Source organism: Eucyclogobius newberryi, unplaced genomic scaffold (assembly GCF_026437365.1).
Source record: "Eucyclogobius newberryi isolate DKJ021-1_F unplaced genomic scaffold, fEucNew1.0.hap1 SCAF_17, whole genome shotgun sequence".
Classification (NCBI taxonomy): domain Eukaryota; kingdom Metazoa; phylum Chordata; class Actinopteri; order Gobiiformes; family Gobiidae; genus Eucyclogobius; species Eucyclogobius newberryi.
Genome location: NW_027315801.1, coordinates 30,733,245 through 30,750,945, shown reverse-complemented (window position 1 = coordinate 30,750,945; position 17,701 = coordinate 30,733,245). Strand labels below are relative to the sequence as shown.

The window sequence follows — 17,701 nt, the reverse complement described above, 5'->3', positions numbered from 1 at the left end:
CATGGTGGACACATTATGAGTTGACCATAGTGGACACATGAGTAGACTATTGTGGACACATGATGAGTGGACCGTGGTGGACACATGATGAGTGGACCGTGGTGGACACATGAGTGGACCGTAGTGGACACATGATGAGTGGACTGTGGACGCGCAGCTCGGCCCCTCCCCCTGCGCTCGCGCTCACGCCCCTCCGCAGACGTCACAGTGTGAGCGCGCGCGCGCGTGTGCACAGTCTGTATTTGGTGCTGAGTGCGGTCAGACTGTGGTCGAGGATCTGTTCGCTCTCCGATAACGACTCGCTTCGCTTTTCCTCGCGCGCGGAGATGGCACTGGAGAAGACATGGCTGTGAGACGCTCTGCCCTCGCGCTGGTCGCCCTGCTCGGCCTGGTGGTCGCCGGTGACGGTAAGTGTTCGAACACGACCACCTCTCCCCGGCTTTGTCTCGGTGTTTTCATCGCCTGTTGTCGCTCGCGGCGGCGGCGGCGCAGGGATTTGGCTAGCGAAGTGTAGCTAGCGTCGACCTCCAAACAGTTGCACGTAACGCACTATTGTGAGTCGGAGCATGTTAATTGTTCGAATTGAACAGTTGTTGAGCCGTGTTTGTGTTGCTCTTCCACTGCCAAAGCGGCGCCTTTTGCGTGTCTGCACTTGACGGTTGTAAAGTAGCACCACAACAACAACAACAACAATATGGTGGTTGTTTGTGTCTGGTCCAGCTAAAGCTCGTCTGCTAATAACAGCAAACAACAAACTCCTCCAAGTTCAAATATAGTGTGTAAATGTGTGCGGTTAAAGTGACACTTGTTGTGGTTTGTGGACAGAAGTTGTTGTTTCTGTCGTTATCTCGCCCGTGGCCACATCTACTAAACAACGTGTCTCCGGCTTTGAGGCTTATCCGGGACCGGCCCGGTGCCCGTCTGAGGAGCCTGCGAGGCGGTCACTTACAGCCTCTCTACCCACTGAGGCCACACGTCTCCCGGTGCCACAGAGAGGACAGGAGGCTGCTGTGTGTTTGTTGTCTCTCTGTGTGTGTTTGTTGTCTCTGAATGTGTGTGTTTGTTGTCTCTCTGTGTGTGTTTGTTGTCTCTGAATGTGTGTGTTTGTTGTCTCTGAATGTGTGTGTTTGGGGTAAACGGGGGCAGCTCCTTCTCTCATTTGTGAAGGGCTTTGCCTCCAGCTGAAAGTGAAAGAATGGCACGGGGTGAAACAGCCGAGCATTGAGCCGCCCCAGACACAAGTCAGAGTTGAAGTCTGGGTTCATTGTGATGGAAATGTGGGGGTCTTTTTAGAGGCGCCTTCAGCCCGTCTGCTGCAGCAGCTGAGGGCAGAGCCATTCACTGGGGGCATCTGCTGCTCTGTGCACTTGGCCTCTTGCATAAACTGTTGTTGAATTAGGCCTACACGATGTGGAGAAACATTTATGCTTTAATAGTTGGATTTTTGTTAGAGTTTCACATTTTAAACACTACCAGGAGACTGAAATTGGCCCTCTAAATAATCACTTGTATGTGTGACAGATCTAAATTGCAGTAAATCGGTCTAAATCAGTTTTTTTCATGCAGAATATGTTGTTGTTTGTGGAGGAAATTATGGTATTTCAAAATGTGCAGCTAATTGTGTCCAGCGTTCATTCAGAATTTGATCCGATTACATTTGTTTCCCAATATTACATCAGAGCAGTGGGAATCTCCTTGTTTTCGAGATGTGAGGTTACCAGATCAGATATTGACCCGAATATTTAACTCTAAACTACAAACCTGATCAAACTTGTCTCTCAATCTCAGTGATGTGCTCTGGGAAATGGACCGTTTCCTCCTAATAAACCTAAAATAATGTGAGCTGTATCTTGAATTAACCTTTAACCTCTGGTGTATTTGACCTGGCTGAAGTCATATTTACAGAGGAAGTCGGGGCAGTGGTCACACCAGAGTGTCCGGTTTGTTGTTTCCACTGCGAGTCGACTGTGAGGGGCAGAGCAGGCCGGTCACGGGGGGCTTCAGCTGCTCAATTACAATCACAAATGTAGCTTTGTTTTACAGATGGGGATCTAATTAAAATATCCTTTTCTCACGTTAAATCTACCATCCCCAATCCTTATTTGTCTCTACAATGTTCAGAGCTAGCGGTGGACAATGTTTCAAGATTTGGAGCGTGGTGTGAATGTTGTTTTGGAGATATGCAAAATTTAACATTTGAATGTGTTGTTTATAGTAACAAAATAGGTAAACTTTATAAATGAGGGCTTATGGTCTGCACTTCTGTGTTTAATTTGGCGTACAATGCATTTAAAGACACGTTTCTGTTGGAGTGACATGTCGTTATTGGGATATTCTGAACCAAATGATTTTCTTTGTGTGTGTGTGTGTCTATTCAGCATATGTCCGTAATAATGTGTCTTAATATGCTATACAATCCAGCCTCTAAAACCTTTAATTTTATTGCACGTTGCTCGTCAGAAAAAACAAAGTCATAATTGGATGTTCTTTCAAAATGGCGTAAACCTGACCGACCAGAAGTCTGCCTCGCTCTGAACAATGACTGGTACGTGAGTTTTTGAGCGTCACGTGTTGATGACCTCAGGGGGAGCGCCCAGAGTCACTGTCCTGGTGCTGTGTGTGTGCGCGTGTGTGTGTGCGTTTGTGTGTGTGTGTGTGTGTGACTGGAGGAGGAGAAGGAGGAATCTGATACAGCAGTGTGGCCCCAGCACCGTGAGGAAGGGCGCGTCCACGACTCCGTCTCATCCTCCTCCTCTCTCTGTGTCTTCACTGGTGCCACACAGACCTGGCTCACAGTGGCATTTCTGTTCTAAAAATATAAATGAGTTAAGATCTTTGATTGATTAGTTTAGGGCGAGACACTGCAGGTGAATAGGGAAATAAATACTGTATAATACTATAAGTTGCACCAGCCAAAAAATGCATAATAGAGAAGAAAACAACATATATAAGTCACACTGGAGTATGAAATGCAGTTGCAAGTGTGAAAATAACAAGTAATATCACAAATAAGTCGCTCCGGAGTATAAGTATACAAATATAAATGTAAGTATAAGTCGCACCTCTTGGTCAAAACTATGAAAAAGGTGCGACTTATTGTCCGGAAAATACGGTAGTGAATTCAGAGATCAATTTGAAACTTCTTCTGTAGTTTACGTGCATGAACGTAAGAAGAATGTGTTTGTATACGTTTTTAGTCATGTTTTAGTCTAAAAGTAAGTCATTTTATGTGTACAAATGGCAGTAAACGTATCATGTACGTACACAGAATCAACATTTTATCAGACCCTGACCGCGGGGAAATGTTGCATCCCAAAAAAACTACGCTCTTATTTACTTTGCAGTGTTAACCGTGTGCGACTACAACCTGACATTGTAGATTTGTATTATTTTGGTGGATGTAATGACCGGAATTGACGACCCACATCTTGATCTCGTCGTGGTTCACGGAAACAACAGTCCACTTCGCCCGGCTCGTTGTTCGTACCCGATCAGAGCCTCGAGTTGTGTTTTTAATATTGAATCTAACGTGAGCGAATGGAAGAGGAGGAAAAGGCAGCGAGACGTGTGCGCACCTGCCCCTCAGATCAGAGCCAGGGAATGCACAGGGAAACCGTGAACCTTATTGGGTTCAAAGGTGTGTGTTTTAACAGAGACGGAGAGCGAGGGAGCGAGAGGGAGGAAGAGGTCCAGCTGGCTCCGACTCAAAGGAGAAAGTACTGTTTTCAAATGCACTTGTCGAGGCCTGTTTTAATTCGGTAAACACGAGCTTTGATACAACTGCTGCTAAATAAGGTCGGAAGACGTTTGTTTGTTAAGCCCAGCGTGACCTCATTTGCAGCTTTCGTCCTTTAGGTTTGCTCGAAACGCCAAATCCACGCAAATAAAATCAGAACAGGCAAAAATAAGAGGCTTGTTTTCATACGGTTCTAAATAAACTCTCAAATTTATTTCCCACATTTTCAGCATGATAAAAACCTAGTCATTTCCCCTCTTAAATGTTGTATGTACAATAAGTGGGCAAAATATAAAAATGTGGATGATATCGTGAATGTTTTGAATGTGGAATAAATTGTTCACAGTTAAAATAAATGCTAAGTAAGAGTATAAGATGATATTTCTTCACTTTTGCGACAGTAGTTACAGGCATTTCACATTTGTCTGATCACTAAACCTTGACAAATACGTTTAAAGTCATGTTTTAACGCGTTTCTATTCGATTGACATAATATCGTCTGCATCTGATCGTGAAAACAAAACCAGAATATATTCATTTCTTCCCCGTCGACAGTGTTTGCAGACACGGCTGAGCGGGTGGAGTCGGGTCTGAGTTCTGGTCTTGTGTTGTTAACGGCCTCTGCTGCCCGGGGCGATGGCCTTAATTGTGAGCGCAGCAGACGGTGCACCCTGCGACTGAACCCTCTCCTCAGTGCGGATGTGAGACCACAGAGCGGCCCCTGCACGTCACCACTGACTCCTCCCCTCTAGTGCTCCTCACAAGTCGTCCCAGACATCAGAGGGAGGACAAGTGTACAAGGGGAGGCCAAATACGAGAAAATAATCACGGTTTTAATCAACTTGGAAGAAATTGGCTTTGGAATATCACTCAATAGATACTCAAATTCGGATAATTAAAATGTATTGTTGCATTTTTTTTTCCCGTCAAACTTTATGTCCAAGTAAAATTAAAGCCAAATAGCTTAAGATGTAAATCGCAAAGTGTAAAACCAAGCTTAAGGAGGCAAGGCAAGTTTATTTGCACACGGGGCGATTCAAAGTGCTTCACGCAACAGGGCAAAATGCATTCAAATCACAAAGACATGGCAGAAATCACATGACTGGAGCACTCTATACGAATATATTTTCTTGACCCAAAAAACAAAGAAATGGGGCTGCAGCGATTAATCAACCAGTCATAACTAATCAACTATAAAACCATAAGATATAATCGTGCCTTTATAATCGTAAATGGACTATACAGAACTCTAAAGACTGCAGCGTTGTTAAATCAAAATGTAGAACGATGCCATATTTACCGCACTGTAATACAAATGATGTACTTCAGACAATATGGAGGAGAGAGAACCACATCAGACGAAACACAAACGGGGAATGTATGTTCGATAAGGGTGCGGGAGGAAGTAAAAACTTAGAAAAAAACGTGCTAAGTAAAAGGGGGTTGTGCATTAGGCAGGAGCGGGGCGGTTTGTCGCAGGCGGAGCACAGATCCGGTGGCAGCGAGGGCGTCTATAGGGCCGAACCCGACACCCGGCTGCCATTGTGCGTCTCCGTTTGATTCGGTTTTGGGGCTGCTGCGATGTCGATCCTCCGCCTCTTCACGGGCACATCAAAGAGTTTAACGAGTGATTTCTGATGGTTACTAAACAATGATCTGCTTTGATAGACGCTCACGCTATCGCCAGGGTGAATGTTTGTGGGTTAAATCTGGACACACACACACACACACACACACACACACGCTCAGTGGAGGTATCGTCTGTAACAGTAACAGAGGCTTGTTAATTTAGTCTATATGCGCAAGTGTTTCACAGTCTGGTATGAAAATTGCATGCCGCAGGAGACCAAGAGTGAGTCATGAAGTGGCGCTCTGTTTGGAAGAATCTGGCTTTAGACTTGTTGCTGTTTGTTGCTAATATCGCCACAGTTACTAAACAACACATTTTCAAGTGCAAATTGAGCTGCGTTTCCCAGCAGCAGCAGCATTAACATCGTGGCTTAAATAAAACAGTGTAAAGTTACCCACATGTCTGCGTCTCCTCGATCAAACTATAAGTGAGCACGTACTTCTGATCTGCTAATGCCTCGCTCTAAAGGGCTTTTAATCCGCAGTCACATGGGCGATATATTGGCTTACACGGCACAGGAACAACATTCTGGAGCTGCTTTTCAAAGTCATATTTTGGATTTTGCACCAGCAGTGGAAGAATACTGAAATATGTCGTTGGTGAAGCTGCGACTGCGGAGCCACTACTCGCAAATATCGACCTTTTTTAGTCATTGCTGCAGCTTTTAAAGACGTGCTATGTGTAACTTTACCGGAGGAGATGCTGCTGCTTTGCTTAGAATGCTCCACATCTCGCATTCATTCTGTTACAGGCATTTTTGTTGCTTAAAATACCTTAAAACATGCATTCTTGCTGTGTCTCCTCTCCACAGAGTTGACCTGTAACTAGGGATGTTACGGTTGTCCAGTTAATCGATACTCATGATTATTCAGGTCAGAATATAGTTATAAAACCTAATAATCTGAGGAATTGAAGATGTGCCAGATTTAACTGTTTGGTTTATTGTTTATAGTAAAAAGGTAACGAAAAGAGCTAAATAAAAATGAAAGATTTAGTTTCAAAAAGAATATTCTGTGTTGTTGCTGCAGTTTTGTGATTCATTTGACAGACATTTCACACTTGTCTGATACTAATACGTTTAAATACTTGACATTGACTTATTCTCATCTGAATACTTAATGCGAACATGGACAAATATGATTACACTTTGGACTAAACAAGAGTTCTGAATTGACCAATATGGGCCTCAGCCTTTTGTCGTCGTCTTGGTTTCCTTTGCTCCCTCTGCGTTTGTCTGCGTTTCTTCTAATATATGCTCTGAATATTGTAATCCGGATACTCCCAAACAGACATATTCATTTCTGCCAATATGGCCCAGCCCCGAAGCCCGACTGAAAAGCCAGCAAAAGAATCTCTATTTAATCCCGGTAATTTGAGCGTTTGAAAACCCCGGACTCGTCTCCGGCGCAGAAGCGTGCGCTCACACCTGATCTGTCCCGGGACGGCCGGGGCAGACAGACGGCAGACAGGATGAGCTGTAGCCCGGGGGCCCGCGGTTTTGCTAGAGAGAGTCTGAAGAGGCGAGCGTGTTCCCCAAAGACCTCCTTTCAAAATCAGATCAGTAATCCGACCCCGAGCAGCAGACGCAGGTAATGACTCTGCTCCTCTCCCCGAGCATTGATCAGGCCGCAGCAGTAGTAATGCGCGTGTGTGTCTGTGTCGGCCTGTGTGTGTGTCTGTGTGTGTGTCTGTGTCGGCCTGTGTGTGTGTCTGTGTGTGTGTCTGTGTCGGCCTGTGTGTGTGTCTGTGTGTGTGTCTGTGTCGGCCTGTCTGTGTGTGTCTGTGTGTGTCTGTGTGTGTCTGTGTGTCGGCCTGTGTGTGTGTCTGTGTGTCTGTGTGTGTGTCTGTGTGTGTGTGTCGGCCTGTGTGTGTGTCTGTGTGTGTCTGTGTGTGTCTGTGTGTCGGCCTGTGTGTGTGTCTGTGTGTGTCTGTGTGTGTCTGTGTGTCTGTGTGTGTGTCTGTGTGTGTGTGTCGGCCTGTGTGTGTCTGTGTTGGCCTGTGTGTGTCTGTGTGTGTGTCTGTGTCGGCCTGTGTGTGTGTCTGTGTGTGTCTGTGTGTGTGTCTGTGTGTGTGTCTGTGTGTGTGTCTGTGTGTGTGTCTGTGTCGGCCTGCGTGTGTGTCTGTGTGTGTCTGTGTCGGCCTGTGTGTGTCTGTGTCGGTCTGTGTGTGTGTCTGTGTGTGTGTCTGTGTGTGTGTCTGTGTTGGCCTGTGTGTGTCTGTGTGTGTGTGTGTCTGTGTCGGCCTGTGTGTGTCTGTGTCGGTCTGTGTGTGTGTCTGTGTGTCTGTGTCGGTCTGTGTCGGTCTGTGTGTCTGTGTGTGTGTCTGTGTTGGCCTGTGTGTGTCTGTGTGTGTGTCTGTGTCGGCCTGTGTGTGTCTGTGTCGGTCTGTGTGTGTGTCTGTGTGTCTGTGTCGGTCTGTGTGTGTGTCTGTGTGTCTGTGTCGGTCTGTGTGTGTGTCTGTGTCGGTCTGTGTGTGTGTCTGTCTGTGTGTGTGTGTGTGTCCCGTGGCGTCTGCTTGTCTTGATCAGCTCTCAGTCTGGCATCTGTATGGATCTAATTTCAGCCAGTGCATTTTTGTAATGGTGCCGTGTCTGCTGAAGCCCACGCAGACTGTGCAGCCCGTGCAGCCCGCTCACCGGAGGGTTTTTCCAGAGTGAACCTCCCGATGGCCGGCGTCCTCCCTCCAACAGCCGCCGCAGATCAGCCGCTTTGGAGATAAGAGAACACACTCTTAAACTTGCGATAACACAGAGGCTTTTGCATCCACGGCCAGCGCTCCACTCTGCTCCAAGTCACATGCTTCAAAAATGAGGTTACACGGCAATAATTCAAGTTTGTATTGTTCAAAGAGGCTGTACACGAGTATTTTCATGTAATAGGAGGAAATCAGTTTTGCCCCGGTGCAGATATTGTAATGGATATTATTCTGAGTGAAGCTGCAATGCTGTTAGTTTTACTGTGAAGGGAAACTCTGGTCTTTTGTAGTTTAGTTTCAAACAATTCAACTCCTCGTGGCGACTACTTAGGATGCTCAGAAGACTTTAGGGAAGTGAGCAAAACATTAAGTGAGTCTAAGATTAACTACGTGTTTTCTTCTTCATGTACAGCACCGTAAGTTCAGGAAATTGACATGGAAAGTAAATCGTTATCTGCTTTTATTATGATTAAAATGAAAGGAAAACTCAGTATTACCCAGCCTCAGTTTGTACTTGTGCAATACTAGTTACGTTTGCCCACTCCAACCTATAATTCTCCCTTTTAACTCGAGGTGGGCGATATTGACAGTCATGTTTCTTTTTATCATTCAGACACGTGACTGTGTTTTGAGGCTCAAGTACTGCAGAAAATCAACCCCAAACGTGCAGAAACATCACTTTATACACTTTATACGTTAAAATGACAGCAAAAAGTAAAGACAAAGTAAATTAAACACTTTTGATTGTAGTTCATGCGCTTGCACACTTCCAAAACAACAACTCTTGCCTCTGCTGCATTTCTACATCGTGCGTGTGTCATTATCCGACTGTTCAAACTCCGTGTTGTGGTTCTGGCGTGGGCTCATGACGTAAGGTGACACTGGTTTTGACAACATTGTTTCATTAATCCCTCCCTCCATCATGTGGTCTGCGTTTCTTGCCCCGACTTGAACAGGAATGAAAGGAACTTGACACTGGGAGCTGCCATATTTGTCCTCGCCCCTTTTCTCTCCTCCCTTTCCTGCGCGACCCCCTCCATAAGTCAAAGTCTAGACTGGGTTTTAATGACCATCGCAGCTGGTCACTCGCGCCTGCTGTGTGTGTGTCGCTGTGTGTGTGTGTGTGTGTGTGTGTGTGTCGCACCCCCCCTCCAGTCTGCAGTATTGTCCCGCTCTCAGTTTGGGACCAGCCCCTCCCGCCCCCGCCCCCCCCCCCCCCCAAAAAAAAAAAAAAAACTGTTGACCCTGTCTGTGGTGTCAGTGCGGCGCCCCTCCCCCACTCGGTGCAACCCCCCACACGCACACTGACCCCCCCTGAGCCCAGTCCAATCCCTCCTCATGTCGTCTTAATCTGCACACAAAGGGCCAGTGTAGGACCATTAATTATGTGGATACAAGCCCAGAGTTCAATGAGAAAGCAGCTCCGCCCTGCACAAACCCGCGCTGCTCCTTTCACCGGAGCCCGCGGCCCCTGTGTAACCGCTCTGTGGAGGGTCCGCCACCCGCCGCTTGTCTTTATGGAGGTGTTTCTGCTTGGTAAAGGTTCCACAGTGCGGCGTGCGACCGATCAATCTGGCATTTATCCACTCACTGTTTTTTTTTTTTAATTGTGCAAAATTAACTTGAAAATGCATGTGAAGGGTCGCCTCTCCACAGATCTGACTTGTAATTTTCCCTGGTGACCTGCTTGTCCTGATGATGTAGACCAGAAAAGTGACATATTGAACCTTTTTTAAGTTTATACCGACACAAATACTAGTTCATACAGACCGTTGGAGCTGATCTCACACACGGTCATGTGCAGAACCACGGACGGGAAAGTAGTCTTTAGCGAAGCCGATTGTTTGCCACAGACCAAACTTTGGTGCGCCACAAACCTCGGGGGCCTCCCAAGAGGAACGGAGTGTGATCTGGGCCATGTTCAGTTCTTTGTGAGTGGTGTCTGTGCACCATCTGTCTCACCACACACAGGCTCTGATGATATACGGCCCACATTCTGCTCTGCTCTGAGGAGAAGGAGAAGCTCTGAGGGGCTTTAAACTCTTGAAAGAAGACGAGGTACACAAAGTCCCAAAGACTTTGTTTTGTTTGTAACATGAGTGCGGTGTGCAGAACCTTTCCCTCAGCAGTTTATTAAAACATCACTCTTACTTCGGAGATGGATTGATCAAAATGCCTTCTGTCTAGACTCTTCCTCTCAAAGAATTGATTTGTTTGGCTCAGAAGGACCAGTAACATCAGTCCTGCTGTAGCCCACAGGGCGGGGGGCACTTTAAATTACAGGAATGGGGCAAATAAAACGATGACATCAGTGCACAAACGATTAAAGCTGCCACACTGCGGGGCAGCCAGTTGTTTTTCTCATTATGGACCTCTGCTGCTTCACCTCTGTGTAATCTGCAGGAAATTCCTCTAAAAGAGCCAAGTGCCCCCCACACACAGTTCCTGTCCGTCTCCTGTGGATACATTCTTCTGAATTTCCCGCTTTTCTACTGATGACACCATATAACATTTAAACTAAGTAAACTATTTTTGGGCTGTAAAGTTAACTCAATTTAATTTTGCTTTGTCACAATGATATATTTTTGGTTCTCATATTGTGACTTGAATAATCATGATTTAACCCAATGATCTTGCCGACGGGCACAGGCATCTACACATAGATGTTGAATATGGATTAAATATACTAAGTCCAAGCCCTTCCCCCGGACACACTGACGACACGCTTTGGTCCATGAGAATGTTGCAGTGTTGTAATCCTGGATCCTGTGTGAAATGTGTAACGCTGTCGTGGCCTTTCCAGTGAAGTGAATGTGCATTGTGAAAGAGGCTTATGAAGAAGGACGCAATCATGTGAAAATCCACAATTTACACAATAATACATACTTTTAGACCTCTGCCAGACATGGACTCATCTTCTATTCCTCTGGTTTGGCTGAATGTTGTTTTCATTGGGTCTTTACAGGACCAACATTCTGCCGTCCGTCCTGGGATTATGTTGTTAATCGAGCACGACTGGTAAACATTCTCTCCCCGAGTGTTTGACACACCAATGTGGATGAAGCTCCTTGAGAAAAGACTCCCAGATTAGTGCCACTCTCTTTCTGTCGTCCTGTTCCCACACTTTTGTCACTGATCTTCTTTTCATGTGGACTCGGGATTGAGATTCCTCCTCCCGAGCGCGTTGTCGCTACATCGGTCTCGTCTTCCACAGCGATTAGTCGTGAGGGCTCTGGCTCGTTTGGATCAGTCACGCTTCATTCACACTCTTGTCATCGGCCGCTCCGTTTGTCACTCTCCCATGTGAACCCACTGTCCCGGGCCGGCGCAGCCAATGGGACGCGGCGGCCGTGGCCTTTCTGCCTTTGCCTCGCTCCAAATGAAAAGCATGTGTGCCGTGGGTGGAATTGCATTTGGGAGTAAATTGAATCAGATTGTTTGTTGTTCCCAAGGTTATACAGTCAGACATGGTTTGGATGATTTGAACAGATTTAAACAAAGCGTGCTTTAAGGAAAATGACTAAATACATGTTAAAAAGGCTTAAAAAATAACAACAAATAATAATAAAGACAACATGTTGTTTGTTGCAGAGGACGTTGCATAAAAGAATTGCAGTGATCAATAACAAAATATAGACCATAAACAATTGAAAGTACTAAATGCCACTGACATAATCACCTTAAAGCAGAATAAACCCAAAAAACCTATTCCAATTGTATAGTTAAAAATCATAAGCTATAAATAAATGGCAGAAGGAAACAGTAGTTTGTATCCATCGATGATCAAGTGTCTCGTTCGACCCTCTACAGCTCAAACCTCATCGTGGTGAAGAAAAAGATGAGAAAAGCTACACACAATAGTTATTGAGCCCCCAAAATATTGTTCCATCCATCATTTATTGAACCATAAGTCAAGGCAAGACGAATGGAGCTGCACTCGTGGTGGTTTATGCTCCGGACAGACTTTGATCAGTACTCAAATGTTGAATAAATGAGGATGAGTTTGTCCAAAGTTAACTTTAGCTTTAGTTTGATGACAGAACGGTGAGAGATGGTTAATAAAGGGTCCCTGTGCTGGAGTGGGAGGTGTTCATCACAGCTTCAGACTCATTAGAGAAGTGTCAGTGTGAATAAGAGGAGCGGGACAGGAGGAGCGGGACAGGAGGAGCGGGACAGGAGGAGCGGGACAGGAAGAGCGGGACAGGAAGAGCGGGACAGGAGGAGCGGGACAGGAGGAGCGGGACAGGAGGAGCGGGACAGGAGGAGCGGGACAGGAGGAGCGGGACAGGAGGAGCGGGACAGGAGGAGCGGGACAGGAGGAGCGGGACAGGAGGAGCGGGACAGGAGGAGCGGGACAGGAGGAGCGGGACAGGAGGAGCGGGACAGGAGGAGCGGGACAGGGAGGCTGCAGTGGGGCTCAGGTTGTGGTCGGGTTCAGGTTGTGGTCGGGTTCAGGTTGTGGTCGGGTTCAGTGTAACTCCCAGCAGTGCTTCCTCCTCCTCCTCCTCCTCCTCCTCCTCCTCCTCCTCCTCCTCCTCCTCCTCCTCCTCCTCCTCCTCCTCCTCCTCCTCCTCCCCCCCCCCCCGTGTGTTTGGGTTCATCTGCAGTGGAGGATCCTGTTTCCTGCCTGTCTGAGCGGTGTGTCTGCAAGTCATGAATGCCTCTGGAGCCACACCGAGGGCCAGATTTGATGTCCCGTCTGAAAGCTATTGGGGGATGTCGCCCCCTACAGGAGCCAATCAGAATCCCGACTTGACTTTGTCTCTCTCTGTCTTTGTTGCAGCCCTGCATTGTAACTGCACAAACTGTGAGAAGACGGGGTACGAGTGTGAGACGGATGGCGCCTGCATGGCCTCCACGTACTACAGTCAGGGCAAAGAGCAGCACGTGCGCATCTGCATCAGCCGGGACAACCTGGTGCCGCCGGGACAGCCCTTCTACTGCCTCAGCGCCGAGGGGCTGCTCAACACACACTGCTGCTACAGCGACTACTGCAACAGCATCGACCTCAAGGTCGCCGGTGAGTCCCAGCACCAGCCGCACCAGCCGCACCAGCCGCACCAGCTCAAATGTGACACTGATCCAATGTTGTTCGGTTAAAGGAGACATATTATGCTTTTCTCAAGTAGTTTGTATTGAGTAGATCATTATTTTACATTTTGTTCATTGTAAACCACAATATTGATCTAAAACCGCTCAGTACAAACCTGTTCATGATGTTTCAACAAGCAGCGGCTTGTCACTTATGTGCTTTTATCTTTGTGACATTTTAGAACTCGACATGCGTCACTCGGAGTCTTCATTTTTACAATAATCGTAACTAAGCACAGGGACAATGAGGATGACTCAAATCTCAATACAACCGAGCTCACCAATGATGAGGAAACATCGTAACGAGATTAAAGCTCATCAAAGTTTGTCTCCTTTAACAATAAAGAGAGAGAAGTCTGTTCAGAAACAGTCATGTTTGTGCCTGAACTAAACCATCATTGGCCATGTAAACATTGTCAGTTATGTAACAAAGAGTCTTTGTCTGAAGGGAAATATCTGGATCATGTATTTGAACTATGACGGTTATGGATTCAAATGAATAAACAATGTTGTACCTTTGTGCCTCGCTCATAGTCGCCTCTTTTCTCTGTGTATTTCTGTGCAGTTCCTACGATGGCGGGCTGGTCGGGCAGTGGCAGCTCGTGGGGCCCCGTGGAGCTGGTGGCGGTGATTGCGGGGCCCGTCTTCCTGCTGTGTGTGCTGCTGATGGTGGGCGTGTTCCTGTTCCAGTACCAGCAGAGGGCCTACAGCCATCGGCAGCGCCTGGAGATGGAGGACCCGTCCTGTGAGCACCTGTACCTGGCCAAGGACAAGACCCTGCAGGACCTCATCTACGACATGTCCACGTCCGGCTCCGGCTCAGGTCGGGCTCCAAACAAGCAAATACCATTTACATTTGAGCATTATTACATGTTTAAACAATCATGGAGCACTCACTTTAAACCAACATTTATGTTATTGAATGTTTCTCTCTCATGGACGCAGCAAGTAAACGCACAGTTTCTGACGAAGATTTATGTTTGAACTGTACGATCTGGTTCAGACTGAAATGTATGCTAAAGTAAATTATACTTTAATAAAGTATATTTGCAGTGTTTGCATTTGGTTAATTGCAGTTTGATTCAATAGTGATTATCTTGCTTAGCGGCTGCTTGTTTTTACGTTTGATCTTGAACAGGAACCAACGTGGGGGAGGGGCCCTCCTGGGGACACAATTACATCATGACCAAACTACTTTTATTATCCTGGCAATTTTCACTCAATAAAGTAGAGTCATTAGTTTTTGGACACATTAGAGACTCAGTATCTGATCTGGTTAAATCCAGACTAAACAAAAGCCACACTGCACAAAAACAGACAAAGATAAGGTAGAAGATTTACGGGAAAATGTTGTTTGAGTTCAGTACATTAAATTGTGCTCAACTCTCTGCAGCTGACTAACATTAGTGTCCCTCCGCTGCCCCCTGCAGGCCTTCCTCTGTTCGTGCAGCGGACTGTGGCCAGAACCATCGTGCTGCAGGAGATCATTGGGAAGGGTCGCTTTGGAGAGGTGTGGAGGGGCAAGTGGAGAGGAGGAGACGTGGCTGTGAAGATCTTCTCGTCCAGAGAGGAGCGCTCCTGGTTCAGAGAAGCAGAGATCTACCAGACAATCATGCTGCGCCACGAGAACATCCTGGGCTTTATCGCAGCAGACAATAAAGGTAAATGCTCATATCTACAACTGTTGGAGCGTGTTGTCACTGCTGATCTAAATGTAAATGTTTCTATTGTAGACAACGGCACATGGACGCAGCTGTGGCTGGTGTCCGACTACCACGAGTACGGCTCGCTCTTCGACTATCTGAACCGTTACTCCGTCACTATAGAAGGCATGATTAAGCTGGCTCTGTCGGCTGCCAGCGGCCTGGCTCATCTTCACATGGAAATCCTTGGCACTCAGGGTGAGACTGCCTTTCATCATAAAGAGGCCACAGTTTCACTTCACTCCAGGAGGAAACACTTTATTCACTCTGTGTTTTAATGCCATCGCTTGTTCCACGCAGGTAAACCCGGCATCGCTCACAGAGACCTCAAATCTAAAAATATCCTGGTCAAGAAGAACGGTATGTGCGCCATAGCCGATCTCGGGTTGGCAGTTCGCCACGAGTCCATCACAGACACAATCGATATAGCTCCAAACCAGCGCGTGGGGACCAAGAGGTACGGCTCCTCCAACGCACTCCCACACATCCAGTACCAGGAAGCACAATGTACACAGCTGCATAACCACAGCCCTCTCCTCCTGCAGGTATATGGCTCCAGAGGTTCTAGATGAAACCATAAATATGAAACACTTTGACTCGTTCAAATGTGCGGACATCTACGCGCTGGGCCTGGTTTACTGGGAGATCGCTCGGCGCTGCAACGCCGGAGGTGAGCCGCCGTCGAACGGGTTTATTCTTCTAACTTCATCTGTAAAACACACTCATAGTATTGTTTTGTGCTCCACAGGTATTCACGAAGAATACCAGCTTCCGTACTACGACCTGGTGCCCTCAGACCCGTCCATAGAAGAGATGAGGAAAGTGGTGTGTGACCAGAAGCTCCGGCCCAACGTGCCCAACTGGTGGCAGAGCTACGAGGTCAGTTACAGCGACCGCAGCAGCTTTTTGACCTCTTCTTAACTACAAACGTATTCACCCCGATTCTCTTTCTCTTCCTCTCCCCGTCCAGTCGCTCCGAGTCATGGGCAAGATCATGAGGGAGTGCTGGTACGCCAACGGAGCCGCCCGCCTCACCGCCCTGCGCATCAAGAAAACCCTGTCCCAGCTCAGCGTCGAGGAGGACGTGAAGATGTGAACGACGCTCTGCTGTGCGCAGAAAAACGAACACTACTAAAGACAAGACACTACACGACAGACGCCTGCCAGTTTTACTACAGCCACAGTCCAAGTTGTGACCAGGCCTACCTCACCTTTTTTAGCCAAAACTACTGACAGTCCCGTGTGTCCGCGTCGACCCCTTCAACCCAACACTACTGTCGACGGCAGGAGTTTTTTTTTTTTTATCACTGTACAGCCACCGTCTTTTGTTACCTCTCAGAAAACGCCCCGCGCTCCCATTTTCTGGAGTTTGTACGGTCGATCGTGGCGTTCGGTGGCCGCGAGTGCGAGGGGCTTTCGAGGCGCCCTCGTTGGCGTGTAGTTGTATGAGTTAAACGTGCGTCGGGACTCCTAGCATGTCTCCTGGAATAGTTCTCTAGACCGACGCCCTACTCCGTGTAACTTGAGCATGAGCCGCCCGATTGCGCTTGTTTTGACGAACCCGAACGACACTGACCAGTCGCGCACACTCTCTTTCCGTTGTAGCTTCCTCGTGGGCGTGTGAGACTTCTTTATTGCAGGTATCGCGACCATGGATGTGCTCCTGGTGTGTTTTTTTTTAAAAGTCGAAAATGTGGCAGGGATTGTTGTGGGATGCTTGAGCTTTATTTATTTGTTATCTATATTTGTGTCTCTTTGTTTTTGTTGACGAACACTGTGAGATAAGACGCCCAAGTCGCAATATCAATTGTATTTCTGTCGTTTTTATGTCTTCTGTTCTTCAATCGTTTCTCCCGATGAGCAAATAAGATGTGGAAAAGCAATGAAATGGCTCTTTTCTTTTCTGAATGAAACTGTTTTTATTTTGGTCGAAACGCTCTGCTGACGAGTGCATGAGACGTGTACGAACAACTTCCACGTGTTGTTTATTTCAGTGCCACAAGCTGCAGTGTGGCGCGTGTGGCTTGACCGGTACGCACATCATTTTTATCTGTGAAAACCTGCTGGATGTATTTAACAGACATAATGGTACTACTGACACGCCCACATCATTTTCTTTTGTGTAATCTATCTGTTTTTGTGTCCTTTTTTTTTCCATTTCTCCATCATCTGTAAATGTCTTCTGGGTAAACATCTCATTGACACTGGAATATTTGGAATGTAAGTTGTGACTCCTGACACTGCTGATTGCTGTTTGACTATGTAATCGAGGCGACTACTGGATATTGTAGTTACGGATACTGTACACTCAATGTGCATGTTTTTGTTTTGTTTTATTTGGAAATATTTTGCAGATGAGATTACGAGAAGACATTATCGGGCTATGTACTGTTACGTCCATATGTAATTGTCCGTTCACTCTATGTAATAAGTACACGTTTGTGCGTCTCCAAACACTGAACTTCATCCGGTCGGCTCCGTGCGCCGCAATCAATTTTCATTTGTGCCCTTGTTTTGATTGATCAGGTAATCGCTTACGAGGTAGCCCAGGAATAATGCTGCTACTGAAACGCAGGAAATAGTGGCGTAAAATGGGAGTTGCAGTTATGTAACCAAAATTGTCAAAACTTTTTTGTTTTTTTATTGCTTCGAGGCATAAAACCATTGTTCATCTAGTTCATAGGTAAAAGGTTTCAAAATCACTTAGTTTGTACATAGATGATACAATAAATTCATTTTTCCTAATGTCATGTCTTCATCTGATTGTGTTCTAGGGTAAAACATTGCTATTTAAAGTAACAGTAACTTTCTGGAGGTGGAAATGAACTTTCTCTCACCAAAAATTAT

General features: G+C 46.6%; 1 protein-coding gene across 3 annotated transcripts; it reads left to right on the top strand.

Annotated features, from left to right (window-relative positions):
• The first annotated feature begins 233 nt into the window (after window positions 1–233).
• acvr1ba (activin A receptor type 1Ba) lies at window positions 234–17,599 on the top strand. Of its 3 annotated transcripts, XM_072449944.1 has the most exons (9): window positions 234–407; window positions 12,844–13,080; window positions 13,717–13,974; window positions 14,582–14,812; window positions 14,885–15,052; window positions 15,155–15,311; window positions 15,400–15,524; window positions 15,603–15,733; window positions 15,825–17,599. In XM_072449944.1, the coding sequence occupies exons 1-9, from the start codon at window positions 344–346 to the stop codon at window positions 15,948–15,950; spliced, it is 1,497 nt and encodes a 498-aa protein (XP_072306045.1). In that variant the 5' UTR covers window positions 234–343; the 3' UTR covers window positions 15,951–17,599. The 3 variants fall into 3 exon arrangements, with proteins under 3 accessions (XP_072306045.1, XP_072306043.1, XP_072306044.1); XM_072449942.1 differs by having other exon boundaries at window positions 15,400–15,733; XM_072449943.1 differs by having other exon boundaries at window positions 14,582–15,052.
• Window positions 17,600–17,701: the final 102 nt, after the last annotated feature.

Excerpts from the sequence above, each read along its gene's own strand:
- acvr1ba (XM_072449942.1), top strand. The coding sequence starts at position 344 with ATGGCTGTGAGACGCTCTGCCCTCGCGCTGGTCGCCCTGCTCGGCCTG. Across the intron at positions 13,975-14,581 it reads CACGTCCGGCTCCGGCTCAG|GCCTTCCTCTGTTCGTGCAG; the intron begins GTCGGGCTCCAA and ends TGCCCCCTGCAG. Across the intron at positions 15,734-15,824 it reads ACTGGTGGCAGAGCTACGAG|TCGCTCCGAGTCATGGGCAA; the intron begins GTCAGTTACAGC and ends CTCCCCGTCCAG.